The 18,317-nt window shown below is 40.0% G+C and overlaps 1 protein-coding gene across 1 annotated transcript in view; it reads right to left on the bottom strand.

The window, feature by feature from the left end:
* The window catches only part of piezo2b (piezo-type mechanosensitive ion channel component 2b), a 71,478-nt gene that overhangs the window by 25,669 nt on the left and 27,492 nt on the right, over positions 1 to 18,317 (bottom strand). Inside the window, 16 exon segments of the mRNA XM_029453227.1 lie at positions 379 to 489; positions 744 to 920; positions 2,960 to 3,120; positions 5,258 to 5,459; positions 5,462 to 5,540; positions 8,193 to 8,366; positions 8,511 to 8,656; positions 8,935 to 9,128; positions 9,391 to 9,511; positions 9,966 to 10,169; positions 10,171 to 10,203; positions 10,763 to 10,929; positions 11,101 to 11,218; positions 12,354 to 12,389; positions 13,657 to 13,767; positions 16,213 to 16,387. Coding sequence (XP_029309087.1) covers positions 379 to 489; positions 744 to 920; positions 2,960 to 3,120; positions 5,258 to 5,459; positions 5,462 to 5,540; positions 8,193 to 8,366; positions 8,511 to 8,656; positions 8,935 to 9,128; positions 9,391 to 9,511; positions 9,966 to 10,169; positions 10,171 to 10,203; positions 10,763 to 10,929; positions 11,101 to 11,218; positions 12,354 to 12,389; positions 13,657 to 13,767; positions 16,213 to 16,387 — 2,209 coding nt within the window.

Below are 18,317 nucleotides of genomic sequence, written 5' to 3'. Positions count from 1 at the left end.
TGTTTCTATTGTAATACATGAGTTTTAATAACTTAAGTCAGACATAGGAACCATTTTTGACCGATTACTTTAATCTCTGGCAACTTGTGAGTGACATTTGTCATATTTTCTGTCACTTTATTCACATAATATCTGAGGACCTTCTGATGAAAGAATACATAATGTAACATGTTAATGAGATGATGATTATGTTACCTTTGAGCCAGGCTAGCTGTTTCCCATATTTAACAAACAGAGGTGAGTAGCATCGACCTCCTCTTCTAACTCTAACAGGTGTATTTCACAACTCTAATCCCTTCATATTTCATGAAACCCTTGTCCCGTGCTGTGATGATATCCGGTGTATGCTGAAAGCGGATGAATGTTTCCACGTCTCACCCTGAGGTAGCCCAGCAGGTCACCAGATTTCGCCAGGCCCACCCAGTTAGCCGGATCCACCGGAGCCTTATACAGCACAGACTCCCGCATGTCCTTTGGGTAGCTTGCTGGCTGTGGACAGAACATATAATTGTATTAATGTAGTAAAGAAAAAGGATGAGATGTTGTCTGTTTAAAGCCGGTAGTTCAAGCTACACTTATATTATTAGTATTAAACTATTTGTAGAAATATATTCCAGTGTTGGATCCAAACATTTCCAATAACTCCAGAGCGTTGTTGAGTCCAAAATTCCAAATTAGGTGAAAATAGATGGATGTGATCATTTCCTTTTTAGGGTTAAAAAGCATGCTCTGATTACATTCACCATCGAGCAGTTCTTGGAGTAGGTCGGAGGCTGTATAGAATTCAGCTGGTACAACATTTTACACACGATGATGACACACGTCCAGACACTGCAAACACTGGAGGCCAGCGGCCGATACTGACTGTAGGGCAGAGCGAAGGCCCAGGACGCCACGAACACATAGTTGAACAAAGAAACCTGCACAGAGACAATACAGAAGAAATTATTCCTTTTTCCACTGACATTCTCCTCTTCCTCCTCCTCCTCCTACTACAACAACTAGTAGTCATATTTATTTTATTACATGTTTAAATACACTTTTACACAACATTTTCTTAAAAAAAACAGCATATGAGCAATAAAATCAACCAAGAAAAAGTGAGCAATGCCCGATGCCTGTAACTGTAAGTGCTTCACAGCAAAAACACAACAATTAGTACAAAATTATTCAGAGCATTTACAATAATCACAGTGTTGATGTAAATGTGAAATAGCATTAAAAACAGTATTAAATAGCAGAATAAAAATAGTAAATAGCATTAAAAAATAGTATTAAATAGCAGAATAAAAATAAATAGTATTAAATAGCAGAATAAAAATAGTAAATAGCATTAAAAATAGTATTAAATAAGCAGAATAAAAATAGTAAATAACATTAAAAAATAGTATTAAATAGCAGAATAAAAATAGTAAATAGCATTAAAAAATAGTATTAAATAGCAGAATAAAAATAGTAAATAGCATTAAAAAATAGTATTAAATAGCAGAATAAAAATAGTAAATAGCATTAAAAAATAGTATTAAATAGCAGAATAAAAATAGTAAATAGCATTAAAAAACAGTATTAAATAACAGAATAAAAATAGTAAATAACATTAAAAAATAGTATTAAATAGCAGAATAAAAATAGTAAATAGCATTAAAAATAGTATTAAATAGCAGAATAAAAATAGTAAATAGCATTAAAAATAGTATTAAATAGCAGAATAAAAATAGTAAATAGCATTAAAAAATAGTATTAAATAGCAGAATAAAAATAGTAAATAGCATTAAAAATAGTATTAAATAGCAGAATAAAAATAGTAAATAGCATTAAAAATAGTATTAAATAGCAGAATAAAAATAGTAAATAGCATTAAAAAACTAGTATTAAATAACAGAATAAAAATAGTAAATAACATTAAAAAATAGTATTAAATAGCAGAATAAAAATAGTAAATAGCATTAAAAAATAGTATTAAATAGCAGAATAAAAATAGTAAATAGCATTAAAAAATAGTATTAAATAACAGAATAAAAATAGTAAAAGTGGAAAAGGCTAATAGTAAAATAGCAGCTTTAATAAAAGCATTTAATGAGTTTAAAGTGGCATAAAGTAGCAGCATTAAAGATTGTATAAAATATCACCATTAAAAGGCTAAAGTAAAGTGTTTTTAGTTTACTTTTGAAGATATTGAGAGAGCTTGCCTCCCAAATAAAACATGTTGTAAAGATTTTACATTTGGGAGTAGCACAAAGAAAACACAGCAGTTAATTATTATAATGTGTTTCTTTTGCACTTTGTCTCGGTGACTCTAATGTTTTATGTAAATCATTTTGAATTGCCTTTATAAATGAACCTGCCTTGTTTCTCGGGGTTTTCAACAGTAGATTTAAGAAAGAAATCAAACTATAAACTCCAGCCGGACCGATACTGGAGTTCTGAGGTGGATATTTGGGGGTTTAAGAGTCGTTAGATTCAAGGCCTTATATGTAAATGTACATCAAAGTCAAACGTGATTGATAAGTGAGCGGCATTTCCTGTTGTTGCAGATATAATAATGAAATAATAATAATAATAATTTATGTAGCACCTTTAAAAACAGAGTTTACAACATGCTTTGACAGACAAAGCAGGAGCCTCAGGACAACATTTCATATTTATATATTACATATTATAAATAAATTAATATAAAAAGAATAGAAGCAATAACAATAAAAGGAATAAAAAGACGACCTCACATAATAGCAAGTCTATAAAAATGGGTTTTAAGAATACTATAAAAGAGGTTTCTGATTCTCCTTTTCAAAGCCAAGGGGCAGTAATGACACGCTCACCTTTAGATTTAAACCTCCACTTTTGGAAAGGCCCGACGGGGGATCTGCACACTCACACGGGGGGGGGGGGGGGTCAACATTTCTGCTATATAGCCGAGGCGTGGAGCCTCGTTTCATAGTGTAATCTCAAGCTTTCCTACCTCTTTGACAGAAACCAGGACGATGTAGCAGGACAGGATCTTGATGATGTGGATCTCCAGTAACCACCAGATGAACAGCTGCAGTTTGTGGAAATACTCCAGGAACTTCAGGAAGAGCACCGTCAGACGATCGACCACCAGGTGCCATTTATTCTTCAGATCTGAAAAAGGAGGAGATAAAAATAAATACTTAAATGGAAAAACAAGAAGTCTGAAGAGGTGCAAAAGGAAAGAGAGTCGAGCTTTCATCTCTTAATTACGGCAGCATGTTCGAACACTATTATTCCTCTGCTGGCATTTTGTTAAAGTAGCTTCTCATAAACCAACTCAAGCTGCAGCAGGCTGATAATGTGATTCTCTCTTTGCACTTCAGGAACAAGTCTGGTGATAAACTATCTTTTTGTTAATATATCAAATTAAATTACAAAGTAACAAGTATATTCTGTGTAGCCGCAGCCTGGTCCTCAGAGTCATAGAGCCATGGTTAGAGTGCATTTCAATAGATATCTTCAATAACAAATAGAATAAATGTATTTATTAGTACACATAGACAAACTGAAGACTATCCCATGCAGGTATCACGCCGTTTGTATCAGATGCTAGTTTGCAACAACTGTCTCTTGAAGCTTTTATGAAACTAGATTAGAATTTATAGAGAGGTAAAAAGAAGGTAAGTTTAAAACTAGACATGAGTAAAGGTTTTGTCTCTGAATTAACCAGGAAGTGCTTAAAGTTTTGACGTTTGCAGCTAATTTCAAGTGATCTGGTGGCGAGTCCCAGGAGCTGCTAAAGCTCTGACATCTCTTCAGCAAGTTCATTTAAACACAAAGAATACAGAATTAAAATTAAAATCTTGTATTTACTTAAAACATTTGATCAGTCACGATAAATTGTAAATGATTAATTAATTAATTAATTAATTAATTAATTAATTAGTCCATCAACAGGTAATTGTTTAACCAGAAATGACAAATTCAGTAATTCCAGCCATCTTAAATATTAATGTTTTATAGTTAACTATATACCATTTGCATTATATTATTATTATTAGATGGGAATTAGATATGTGAAAATGTCAACTTGGCCGTTTTTTAGAACAATTAATCTCTAAATCAAGAAATAATGTAAATAATTACACGCAGCCGTACAAATCATCTCCGATTCATAAAAGTTATCCGCATCAAAATCCAACCAGCAAACATGCAAATCAGGGTAGAAATTACTATTAAGTGTTAAAGATTAAAATGTGAGAGATGAGAAAAACACATTTCAATATGCAAACCGTTTTATTAGGCCAACGCAGCAGCTGAAAGTGTAAAAAGGTTATGCAATCTTTCCCATATGCAGCACAAGATGTATGGAAACACGCCTAACATCTGTATTAACAAGCCCAACTGTTGCTTTAATTACCTGACAATGAACGCTCAATATTTGGGTTTATATTCTCACAAAGGATATAAAAAGCCTCAGTTTGGTGGTGAGTGTGTGTGAATATTATCTCGGGTTTTAATAGAGGCCTCCTTGTTTGGATAAGAACACTCAGAGAGCTCGCGGCTCATTATAAACTGAGAGGCCCTGCAGGGTTGTGTTTTATCATCTATTTTATTTTCTGTGTATATGAACAACATTTTAATTTAAGACCAGAGTGACCGTCTGCGTAAATATGCTAATGCTGCAGTTGGCTTTAGCAGGATGATGTAAATGGGAGAAAGTGACCACTTGAGCTACACTCCGTGTCAGACGAGCAAACTGGAGGTGAATGTTACTGAAAGTCTGCATTACAACTGATCTTTACAGCTTTACTCGGGATGATTCACGGCTGGCTGGTTGGAAAAGTGCGGATACTTGGACAGCAGACTGAGGTTCTCTAAGCTTTGGCCTTTAAAGAGTGTATGCAGCATATGTCTTGTGAGCAGACTGAAGAGCTCAGAGAGATCCGAGAGAAAAGGTCTCGAACACTCGTGACAGAATGTGCTCTGTAGCCGGCGCCGCGACATCACGGCACACGAGTCTCAGCTGTAAACACGGCGAGAGGAGTAAACATGGTCGCCAGCTTTCATATACTTTGCAGGAAAACACATGAGATGTATTTAAAGTCTGCAGAGTGATCAGTCAAGTTTGTCAGCAGGATTACAGAAAAGACTACGGGGCACGTCCTCGTGAAGCTTGGTGATGTGAGCAGCGGCCAAGGAAGGCATTTGTGCTGCATTCAACTAAAGTGAAGAAGAGAAGATGATCCACTGTGTATTCAGTGTCGTGTTGGACTTTGAGCACCTGCTGTGTGGCAGCGGTCAGTACCTGAGCTCTGCTCGGTGCTCGGTTCCGGCTCCGTCCCCGCGCTGCAGTGTTGGCTCTCCTCTGTGCTGGTCATCTGCGGGTCGGAGAAGGTCCTGGGCTTCTCGGCAGTCATGTCGGTGTCATCCATCACCACCACCAGGACCTTCTCCTTCTCCGTAGCCCACTCCCCCTGCTCCCCCTGCTCCCCTGCTCCTCCTGCGGCTCCTCTCTGGACAGCGTCGCCTCCACCGAGCTGGCGCTGAGCATGGTGAGGTCTGCCAGGCTGCCGTCCTGGTGCACCAATCTGAAGACACGTGTGTGACGAGTTAGTGGAAACAGACACATGCACGAGACTCACACACACACACACACACACACACACACACACACACACACACACACACACACACACACACACACACACACACACACACACACACATCTGTATCTGGATACTTATGAGGACTTTGACTTTTTGGATTTTTTTACCCACTTTATGTTATTTTTAGGAGCATTATTGGAACTACTATGTTGCAGTTGTCATAAATCTCCCCGCACGGGGTCATTTAGTGGCTATTATGGAGCCTTCAATCACACAATCGTCCAGTAATGAATGAAATAAAACTGATTTCTAACTTCAGGACTACTTCCTAAAGTTTCACGGGTCTATAAACGTCTGACTCTGCCATCGTTATTTAAAAATGTTTAAGTAAAGTTTTGAGCTTTTTAAGCCTTTTTTCCACCAAAGCTAATTTATCTACTGCTCTTTTATCATTCTGACTTTATGTACATGTCCTCCGACTAAAGTAACCTTAAAGAGATAATGTCAAAGATTGTCATTTAAATAAGTCTGTTAAGTCACTAGCTGTCACTGCATGAAGTAACACTCTGGTGCTTCAGCCTGTGGACCGTTGCATCTGCAGGATTTTGACCTGTGAGTCTGTATCGGCATCTTTTTGAAGGCATTCTGTCCTCATAGGTAAATAAATACAACACACATTCAGACACGAGGTCCAGGTGACTGTAAAAAAAGGCTCCGATGCAAATGTTTGGATGGGAATCAACCAGTTCTGTGTCCGCTAACCGAACAGCAGAGCAGCGTTTCATCAGGCATTGTAATCGATAAGCATTGCACATTCCTTTTGCATTCTTTAAATGCTGTTTGGTGTCTGAGGGATTGTTCTTCTTGCAGCAGAATAATGGTAGAAGCTAAAGGGAGGCATCAACCCTTTAAAAAAATCTTCTCAGGCAATGTAACAAGCTCCTAGGTCGGGTTTGACTTGCATGAACCGGCCGCATATCAAGGCAGGCATTTGGTTACCCAGCGGTCACACTTACTTGCTCTGTTGAGTGGGAATTTTTTGCTTGATGCTGCTCAGAACAATAAAGTTACACAGAAGTCATGATGAACAGTGAGGAGATAAACCAACAAAGGCACTTGAAATCACCTAATATCCACATAGTTTGATTAAAATGCATAGAAAGGGCTTTTTCAGGAAGGGGGGGGGGGTCATTTTCTGGGGTTCAGTGCAGAAAAGTGGGCAAGATACTGGAAGGGAAGAACAGTTATTTCAAATTCAAACATGCTTGTTTGACGGTCTGTGAAACTCTTGGAGAGAGAAGAAGAAGAAGAAGGGTTTTTATTGTGGGGGGGGGGGGGGGGGGACTGGGCTGGGTTTGGAGGGTTAGGGTTCAAGATCCAGAAAGATGACAGAGAACCCATAAAGAGAAGGGTACAGGCAAAATGATAATATACAAAACCTGAAAACGAACACCATTCATGTGAGTAAAATCCCTAACCTCTGGGAGAGAGATATCTCAGAAGATCATCAATGTATGGCAACAACAGGGTAACATGGACAAGTCAGTGTGTGGGGGGGGGGGGGGGGTGTATTGCAACAGGAAGAGGAAGTTGAGACTCAGAGAGGTGAACTGGGATGGTTATGGATGCCACAGAAAGCGAGCAGATACCCACCTATTCATGATCAGATAGACACGGCCATTGACTTTAGCGTGGCTGTGTAAAAACAGATGGCAGAAGAGAGGAGAGATGGCAGCAGGTCACAGAGAGAAGCAGAGCAAAGCAAGCGGCGGCAGAACAATGGAAAGTTCACAACAACAAGGCCGTAAAGTTAAAACACACCACAGATTGGAAAATGTGAATGTTATAAGACGGAGACAACAAGGCACAAACTAACAGATGTGTGACGAGAGCAGAGGGGCGTGATGGGCGTTTAGCAGGGTGTGTGTGTGTGTGTGTGTGTGTGTGAGAGAATACTGTGAGATGAAAAGGGATGCATGTGTTCACCTCACGCTCTACTGAGGTCTGTCAACATGCACACGTTGTGACGTAATGTTCCCTTAATGATATAGTAAAGCAGAAGATCGTCAGGAAAGGCGAGAGAGAGGGGAAGACGTCGGGCCGGCTGCTACCAGGACACTTTGTATTTTTAATCAGAGAGTTTGGTCTGATGTGTTGCAAAGCAGTGGAACAACACTTTGCATATTTCATATGTGCATACGTTTGGCATATTTAAAACATATATGCATCTGAAAATGTTCTTATTAATACCCTGATAATGATTTCAGTTATATATCTCCCAGCTGTAGGTGCAGTCTTTTGTTTTACCGTGATTTTAAGAAATAAAAGGGAAATATTATTTATGTTTTTACCAGTTTAAGGACACTTAAAGTGCTTTACATTACACACATAACCAATAGATAAGTGTAGTCAGTTTGTTTCTAAAGATCCACAAATATAATGTATTTCCTTTAGAAACAGGAAGTGTGACATCACAGGAGACAGCAGGGGGTCAAACCAATAGCCTGCGAGTTAGTGACGTTCAAATGCTCATTTCTCAGGATTGTGAACACTAAAGACTGTCGGTAAACCTCGCTGAGCAAAGAAAATAAAGCTCTGGTTTGGACTAAAGAGAAGCCACAGATCGTGTCTCACCTGTAGATAGTGCTCTCCTCTTTTGCCATTACAGCCTGGAGGTCGGTGAGCTGGAGGAAGCGGTCGTGGAAGTAGTGCAGGTGGAGAATACACACCAGCAGGAAGGAAGTGGGAATGAAAATCCTGGTGAACAGAATGGCGACACTAAACCGCTCCAGGCCGAGGTCCACCAAGCTGCATAGAGAGGAAGAAACAGACGAGACTTGAGATGACGTAGTTTCTGAGGTACCTGTGAGTGGGGACGTCGGAGCAACTACCAGCATATCCAACTCCCCGGAACTTCATCAACATCAGTCTTCCTGTAATGTAGAAGCTCACCGCTTGTCGTCCAGTCCCAGGCCTCTCCAGAAGGTATTCGAATTTTGAAACTGGAAGGTGTACACCAGGGTGAGGACCAGCATGGTGTACATCACCACCGACATCCAGAAGTACTTCAGGATCCTTCGCCACCACTCGTAGTGCACCTAGATGAGAAGAATTGGGATAATGCAGAGTACACAGAGGACATCTGGATCTACTGTGGTAGACGCCGACATCGAGGAAATACTGACTTCTGTCTTTGGGAAATGTAATTTTGGAAACTTTACAGTGTTCTACTCAAGTCAAAATATTCCATATATATTAAATATGTCTGTCTGAATTGTATATAATGTGTTTTATATATTTGGAAGCAGCCATAACAAGTGGTATTTAGGACGAAAGGCCTGCGCTCACTCCCTGCATCACTGGTGTGTTTAGTTACCTGGTAGAGCGCCACGCAGGAGAGGAACATCATCATGTAGATGATCTTGTACATGACGATGTTTCCCTCGAAGCTGACGATGAAGAACATGCCACCACAGATGTAGATCCAGTATTTGATCAGCAGCGCCATGACCATGTTGCCCAGAACCTGCATGATGTCCTGCTCGCCTCCCTCCTCAGAGTCCTCTTCCTCTATAAAACACAGCAGTGAATCAGAAAATAGAATAGAAATTAAATTAAATGAGTGTTTGGAACATAGGTGAAGCTGCCGGTAGATGGACCCAGCAGGCACAGGCTCAAACCCTAAAGTCGGCGTGTCTTGCTCCTCTGTAGGAGCGGTGGTGGGGCCTTCTGCATGACTGGGCGTAGAGGCCCTTTGTTTTTAGAATCCGCCCTATACTACACCTATATTGTTTTTCCTGTAGTCCAAATAAAATAAGAGTCCAGGGTTTACCCTTCTTCTTCTGATCCTCCACATAAACGTCTGAGAGACCAGCGCTGTCTTCCTTTTGTTTTTCCTGTCTCTCTGTCAGCGTTTGTCTCAGCAGCAGCCAGAAGGTCAGCAGACACATGACCTGCACACAACACAAATAATGTTTAGACAAACAGAAATGACTGAAATGAGCTAAATAATGGTGATCAAAACAACATATCTAAACTTTCCAGCACGTGTTGCATTCATCGGACACTTAAAATAAACTAAGTGTGAAACATATTTGCATCCCGACACATGTACTGTATTATAAAACTGCAGTACGAGTGATAGTAAACACACCACGTGTCAAACACTACACACATGTTCTGCTTCAGGAGGACACTGTATGACGGACCTGATATTTAATTATTGCCTGTTAGAGACACTATATTCCATTAGCTGCATACAGAGTACTTGTATGTCCCCATCAGAAATCCTTGCACATATTAAATCACACTGTCACTCAATCTAAGGTCTGTTGAGATGATTGGACTGATAGCAGACAGAAATACATGGCGGTGTCAAACAATTAAGAAGCTTCTTTAACTGCAAACCTTGGATGAAAGTGAGTGGAAAGGGTTTTTCTTCTTGACAAAGAAGCCCGAGTAATCTTCATGTTTCATGTTCTCAAAACTCCAAATGTACTGCAGAACTATCAGCAGGTTGCCGTAGGCCACCATGAAGGGGGAAGACAGCATGGCGTAGCGCCTGCGGTCCCTCACCATCCACAGCATGCAAGACCAGATGAGGAAGACAAACTGTCAGCCAGCTGACGTATGTGATGCTCCACGCCTGAAGAACAGAACGTTTCAAACAAATGTTAGAACGCTGCTGAAGGGAAAATACAACACGTCATATATTACAGTTAGGCTAAAGGATGGTTTTAAGCAGGAGAATGCATTTTGAGGATTTCTATTTTCATCTCCACCAGGGGTACACGTTGTGGTCGCGTGTGTGTGCATCTAATCTCACGTACCACTGGGACGTCAGGCTAGTGCTCATGTATGACTGTATGCTCAAGGACCTCTCGTGGTTGCTGCACTTCACATTTTTTGAAGAACCTATATCATTGACTGCTTCATACCGTCATTGAGTGCCGACTCCCTCACTCCTCTTATCCGGACGGTAATGTGGTCGCAAGTGATCAACAGGTGCTTCTGTAGTAAAAGGCATTTCGGGCCATCGGCTGGGCTCAAAACAAGCCTGGCCTCGTCTGTTGCAGGCCATGTGTTGGCCTTTGCCGTGACTTAAAAACTGACATCCATAGAAAAGTTTGGTTTCATTTGCAAATGCAGCAGAAGCCATCTTCTGTAGCTCCTACGTGACACCATCTGGGGGCTGCATTACTCACCATCATGGCTATGAGCGCACAGATGTAGCTTTGTTTCATGACAAAGTGGAAGATTTTGACCATCGCACTGACTCCTCTTTTCTTTATCTCAGACTTCCCCTCTCCTCCCTCTGACACCGTGTCCTCGGGGGGCATAGACACCTCATACACACAGTCTTCCTTCTTCTCTGGTTGGACACAGACACACAACTTAATGTTAGAATCGTTACAAGTGATCTTGAGTTTATCCACCCGTCTTTTTTAAGATGAGTTTCTATCATTTCATAGTTATAAGTATTCCTTCTACCGTATTGTGATTCAGTGTAATCTTTTCAATGTAGAGAGAAGAGGCAGCTCACCTGTACCGTCACTGGGCTGGTCCATTTTATACTGGGGGGTGGAATACAAGTCCAGGCAGACCGGTCCATTCTCAGTTGTGACGAAGTCAAAGGACGTCCCGTTTGCGGTGGGCACAGCCTGTTGATCAGCATCACAAATTACAAATACACCTGAGGAACAGATTTCTTATGGGATCACATGACTACATTCTGCCCCACAAAGGCAAACAGGAGTAGCTGCTTCGATGTGATTAAATGATTCACTTTTACACCAGAAAAAGCAGATGATAGATGTTTCAGCTCGTTTGTTCGCAGCTTAGTCACCACACTTGGCTTTGTAGGGCAGTGCAGGGATTTCTTCTACTTTTCACACTGCACGTTCTTTAATTTAACCTTTAGCACAACCTGCCTTATAACCCGGAGCTAACACTGAAATATGGGAAATACAAGTTACAGACTCAAAAGTTGGTGCGTTGGACAAAATTTTGACATGCCCCATGTTTCCACCTCAGAAGCACTTGAGTGTATTGTCTTCATGGTTACAGCTGGTGAAGTACTACAGTACACACAGTGCAGTACACACAGTGCAGTACACACAGTGCAGTACACACGGTGCAGTACACACAGTGTGCAAGTACACACGGTGCAGTACACACGGTGCCGTGTACACACAGTGCAGTACACACAGTGCAGTACACACAGTGCAGTACACACAGTGCAGTACACACAGTGCAGTACACACAGTGCAGTACACACGGTGCCGTGTACACACAGTGCAGTACACACGGTGCAGTACACACGGTGCCGTGTACACACAGTGCAGTACACACGGTGCAGTACACACGGTGCAGTACACACAGTGCAGTACACACGGTGCAGTACACACGGTGCAGTACACACGGTGCAGTACACACGGTGCCGTGTACACACAGTGCAGTACACACAGTGCAGTACACACAGTGCAGTACACACAGTGCAGTACACACGGTGCCGTGTACACACAGTGCAGTACACACAGTGCAGTACACACGGTGCCGTGTACACACAGTGCAGTACACACGGTGCAGTACACACGGTGCAGTACACACAGTGCAGTACACACAGTGCAGTACACACAACCTTAAACCTTTAAACACAGGCTAATCCTATCCCTGTTCTATGAGGGTGCAGTGTGAAAAGCACTTTGCAGTGATTCCTTTTCTTGCAGCAAGACTGAGGGTTGAAGGGGGGGGGTAGGATGCACATATTTTAGACACATCCAGAGCAGCCCCCACCTCAGTTGTACTGATGCCATCCTGGGTGGAGAGGAGCTAAGAAGGAGAAAAGAGCATACAAGAGGCAAGGTGTGTTATCGATGAGCTGCTGAAGTCAAAGGCCTCCTTGTTCTTTATAGTCGCTGATAAGCAGGAACAAAGTCGAGCAGCACTACTCTGTAAATCGAGCACATCACTCATCTGTGTCTGCACACCCTAAAAGCTTTTAAACCTCAGGAGGTGGCCGGTGGAGACAGACTACGGACCTTCATATGGGAACAAGGTCAGAATGTGTGTGTGTGTGTGTGTGTGTGTGTGTGTGTGTGTGTGTGTGTGTGTGTGTGTGTGTGTGTGTGTGTGTGTGTGTGTGTGTGTGTGTGTGTGTGTGTGTGTGTGTGTGTGTGTGAGCATTTCCAGCTGAAATCTTTCCAGTGATGAGTCTGTTACGAAGGTGAAACAAGATGCAAGCTTGTGAAAACAAATCAACGACTGGAGTTTACAGTTTAACAAATACTATTATTATTATTGTTTATAAGCTAAACTGAATCAAATACACATATTGTGTCCTGAATACTTTTGTCACAATCTTTATTGAATCTTTATTAATTTTGTAGTTCATTAAAATGTTATTTGTAATACGTATTCATGTGCTTAAAATCTGGTGAATTTATTTTATGCATTTATTTATATATCTTTATTTTTATTTTTTTATTATAAATATATATATATATATACACACATGTATATATATATATACACATATATATATACATACACGTGTATATATATATATATATATATATATATATATATATATATATATATATATATATATATATATATACACACACATATATATATATACATACACGTGTATATATATATATATATATATATATATATATAAATATAAATATTTAAATATATACATATATATTTAAATATATGTTTAAATATATATATATTTTTTTATATATATATTTATATACTTGTGTGTGTGTATTACATTGTTTGCTATGCTTTTTCTTAAGGAAACAATACAAAATATATATAAAGCTAAACTGAACCACATTGTTCCAGGTCAACATCAGTTATCAGTTGTAAGAACGCAACAAGGAAATGTGTTGTTTGGGTTTTAGCAGCAAAGCTTGTTGAAAGAATTTGATAACTTACTTGAGAACAATAATCTAACAGATCTTCATGATACGTTTAGGCTGTTCCGTGCACGTGTTGTTCAAAGGTATCCTGACCAAAGCGTGGTTACTTCATGACCTGTCCAGTAATCAATACTTTGTTAGTCGTGTGTTTATTAACCCTGACGTACGTTTTTCTCGTCCGTGCCCTGCCGTGATTCCCACCACAGCTGCCTCTTCCTGTTGGCGGAGTTATTTCCATCCAGATCTTCCTCCTCACACATATCGTCATCCTTGACGTCCTGAAATAACATAGATAACAGTTTGTATGATATAAATCTTCCCCACTGGACGTGGAGCTGAGTCCTCTAGTGTGCAACAACGGTGATACTTTGAAATCATGTTGTTTCACCGCAAAATACAAAAGAAAAATACAAGCAGAAAAAGCTGTTAACTTTCAGGCTCTTGAGCTTTTAGGCCATATTTTCTTGTTAAATTCACATTGGAAAGAACATCTTGCTCTAAGTGCATTTTGCAATGTTTCAGGAAACACTGAGTGTCAGTAACTTTTAGTTGCTGCACGAAAAAACAAGACCCGATCCAAAGATAGAAACAGGGTTAAGATATAAGGGCTGAATATCAGATACACGCGTGATAGGTGTAGGATGTTCTGCAAACAGAAGCTGATTCAGTCGAATCCATTCATACAATGCAGCGTATACCTGAAGGGGTTTTTCATTATCGGTTCTCGTTGCGTTTCTAACTCTGCTTATGGAGCTAAATGTTTCCCTTAGAGATTAAAACATGACAATCGCTCACTTGTGGATTCAACTCAATCTTTTGATAATAACAATCACCATGAAACCCAGACTGCACAATCCAAATGTTGACTCTATAACGTCATCATTACACGGTCACTATTGTGTGATTGCCATTTTCTTTTGTTGCATTCCTTCGTTTTCATTCTGCAGACAGATATATAAAACAAAGTGTTACAGTGCAGCCGGACTTTCAGATGAGATCCATCAGAATCTGACGCTTTTACTGACGAACAAACCTGTCGGCTGCCGATTTATGTCGTAATCATGTTTTATTATCAGCGCCGGTTAAAGTGTAAGACACACACACACACACACACACACACACACACACACACACACACACACACACACACACACACACACACACACACACACACACACACACACACACACACACACACACACACACACTATTGACCCCTCTATAAAAACACTAATCTATAACTCCATTACGGGACTGAAGAGCTGAACCTTCGAGCTCTGAGCTGAAGGGAGACGGGTTAAATTCAGGAGCGAGGGTTTTCATGACATTTCATTGAGAACTGTAATAACTCCACTTCAGTAGTGATGATGAGATACTTCAGTTATGAGATATAACAGTCTTTTAAAGGGTAAGTCCTGCAGATTAGTCGACTCGAGTACATTTTCATGCAAAAATGTCAGAAATGGTTTTCAGCCTTTTAAATGAAGGAGATTTCCTGCTTTTTTCTGTCTTATATCATATTAAATCTGAATATATTTGGGCTTTGGACTCACAAAACAAGACATTTAAAGATTTGAGCAACTGGGATGGACATCAGAAAATTGTAATTAAACTGACTACAAGTGATTTTTAGTTTTTTATCTGATCTGTCAATAAGAGTTTCTTGTGTAAAACCTTACAGTAGCTGACCCCAGTTTTCATAATAAAAATATAAATATGACGTCATATTTTAGATACAGAGTGCATCATTTACCCCGGTTGCTTTGAAAACATTTGTAAAATAACTAGAGAAATGCATCACTATAGAGCACTGGAGCACATGGTGCCAAGATGCGTCCTCCCTTCATGCTTTGTCAGAATTAGCCCACCAGTGTGTCAGATAACACCTCAGCTACGGCAGCGGACAGATCCAGCCAGCGATCGATCGTCCTGGAATCTTCCATCAATACAGTTCCTCTGCTCACGAGGTCACCTGGCTGCACGTTTAATTCAATCTGGTTCTATTTCAGTTCACTGTCTGGAACTTACTGAGGAGCCGTATGGAGGTGTGGTGTGTCGAATTCAACCAAACATCTTCGACCCTCACTGACTGCAAATACAGCTTTCTCTAAGCAGGAGCTCATTCAAGTTTAACAGCACAAAATATAGTTCATTCACACGATGTTTGTGGGGAGAAGGCGAATAAATGTCCATTTTACTTTTCCGTTTCACTTCAGGGTTGTAATTAAACACAAATCCCACCTCAGTGTTTACGAGTTCACTCTTTGATACACAGACATACGTGCATAATGCCCAGAAAGCAGGTGTGAACTTGGTGCATTTAGCGTTGAAGAGAGCGACAGTCTTGAGGCTGCATTGCATACTTGTCTATTAAGACTACTGCACCTGTATATTTCTTTAGGATTGATGAACATTACTGCAGAATCTAGACAGAAACCTTTACTCTGTGATTTTAAAGAAGCACAAAAACATGTTTTTTGATGGTTGAAACAAGAAATAAGCACCACAAATCATCAAAAACACCTTTTTAAAAATGTTTTTAGGGTTATATTTTCTAGTTTGTGTAAAATGTCAAGGTCTACAAATAAATCATGTGATTGCTTTTTATATAATTAACCTGTATGGCCAATTTATTGACATATTTTACAGTAAATGTCACAAATCTGTGATGTAAAAGCTCTGCTCTCATGTGCTTTCAATGTATTTCTGTCTGCTGTTCTCACCGTCAGCTGGTCGATGGGTTCCTGCAGCCAGAGGCGGATGAGCGTGGCCAGGGTGTAGTAGAGAATCAGCAGCATGATGGGATTGACAAAGTGGTACCACTTACGATCCGGGTGCACAATGAGCTTCCACGTGTAGGAGCAGTCGCTCTTAACAATGGGGGAGATGCCAAATACACTGCAGAGACAGACAGAGAGACAGATATATGAGGACCAGAACCTTTGCCAGGATCTGAGTTATAAAATCAAGAACTTTGAGTTGGCAAGAGACGACATCGTGCAGAGATACAATCATCATAGACAAACAAAAGCTTGAGATTTTGTTATCTTCGAGGTCAACGTTAACATTCTGGTGTAAGGATCATTCAACTTTATTCCCAGAAGATATGTCTCTAAGTCAATCAACAGAAAATCTATTATTTTGCTTGTCGATGAATCGATATTTAATTATCTTAATTAATCTTAATTTTTCATGCAAAAAGGCAAAACATTTGATGCTTCCAGATTCTAAAAAGAATTAGCTGCTTATCTTGGTCTTATATTATAATATATTTAATATTTATGGGCTTTGGACTGTGGGTTTGACCAAAAAAAAAAAAAAAAGTGATGATTGTGATTGTGAGTGTGTTTTCTGATGTTTTACAGACGAAACAATCAAGTAACTGGTAAATAATTAATGATAAATAGAACTGTTATTTGCAGACTTACAGTTTTCCTCTGTATCCTCACTAATTAGGTTGCTTTAGACTTTATATCTGACCAAAAAAAATAGAACCTTTGGTCCTTTAACTCATCACAATTTAACTTAATTGACAATAATTGGGAAAAGCAGATTGGCTTTCTTGAATTGTGACCCCTTACAACAGCAAAGAGAGGAATACTGAAGCTTAAATCTTTAGTGAACTGGCACAAAAGTCATCCATCAGTGGGTCGGACTGTTCTCATTGAGATAAGTGTATTGTTCAATTGATTACATTCAGTTCAGTGTCGGAGGCCTTGGGTTCTCCATCTTTAAAACAAAATGATCGATTCCAGAAACAAAGCCAGGACTGATGAGCTGACGCAAACGTTACAAAAGATTGTAAGAAGTGCAGAGTCATGCTGTACGTGTAGAAAGGCTTCAGAAAGTTCCATCAAGAAAAACAATGTTAAAACCAAAGTTGACTCGTCCTCACAAAAACATCTTCAGACGGTCAAGGTATGGTTTGTGAAGTTATATGACGTACTTCAGACGGGGGAGTGAAGCCGTTAAATCCATCTCTGCGCTCTTCAAAGCCACCAGACTCCATTGACAAAAACAGTCATTTTACCTCACAGAACACGGAGCCACGTTGCTGGTCTCCCACTGCCTCGATTTAGTTTGTTTTGTGTTCGCGTGACTTTGATGAATCCGAACTACCCCTTTAAAAACACCAAACTTACACAATAACTCAAACCAACAAACCGATTGAGGCAGCAGTAGACCGACTTCATTGTTCTGCGAGATAAAATTATAGTTTTTGTCAAAGGAGTCTGGTGGTTTTGAAGAGAGCATAGATAACAGCTTCAGTTCCCCGCAGGAAAGGGCTGTCTGAGGTCAAGGTAAAGGGATGAAAACATTCCAAATATAGTGTAAACATGATTATTTTAGGTGGCTGTAGTATGTTTTGTCGCTGCAGTTCATTGTCTTGCTTCTGTGCCGTCACTCCTGTCTGTTTCTCCAAACTGGGGGCGTGCCGGCCGGCGTCTACTGTAGTAACACACTGACTGTGGATGAGTTACTCATACAACCCCACTTTCATCTTCAAACTATCCCTATGACCGTACATTAACATTCCTGTGAGAAACATTTCCTTCCATGCTCCAACCTTAGAATCTGCATAAAGCTCAGAGGCTAAAAATCTGTTTGTGCCACAAAGGATGCCGTATGATTCACTCCTCTTCCTCTGAGCAAAACAAAGATCTTCTACTCAACAGGAAAAGCACTGACGTATTCCGGGGACAAACGCAGATTTAGATGCCTCCTGAGTCTATCTGTGCCATGTGGAGGAGTGACCCCATCACACTTCCTGAGCGGTTTCTTGTTGCAGCCGGGGGGGAAAGCCCGCTGGTCACATGATTGGCGACTT

This window comes from Cottoperca gobio, chromosome 17, assembly GCF_900634415.1.
Source record: "Cottoperca gobio chromosome 17, fCotGob3.1, whole genome shotgun sequence".
Lineage (NCBI taxonomy): Eukaryota > Metazoa > Chordata > Actinopteri > Perciformes > Bovichtidae > Cottoperca > Cottoperca gobio.
This window is presented reverse-complemented; position numbering and strand designations above follow the sequence as displayed.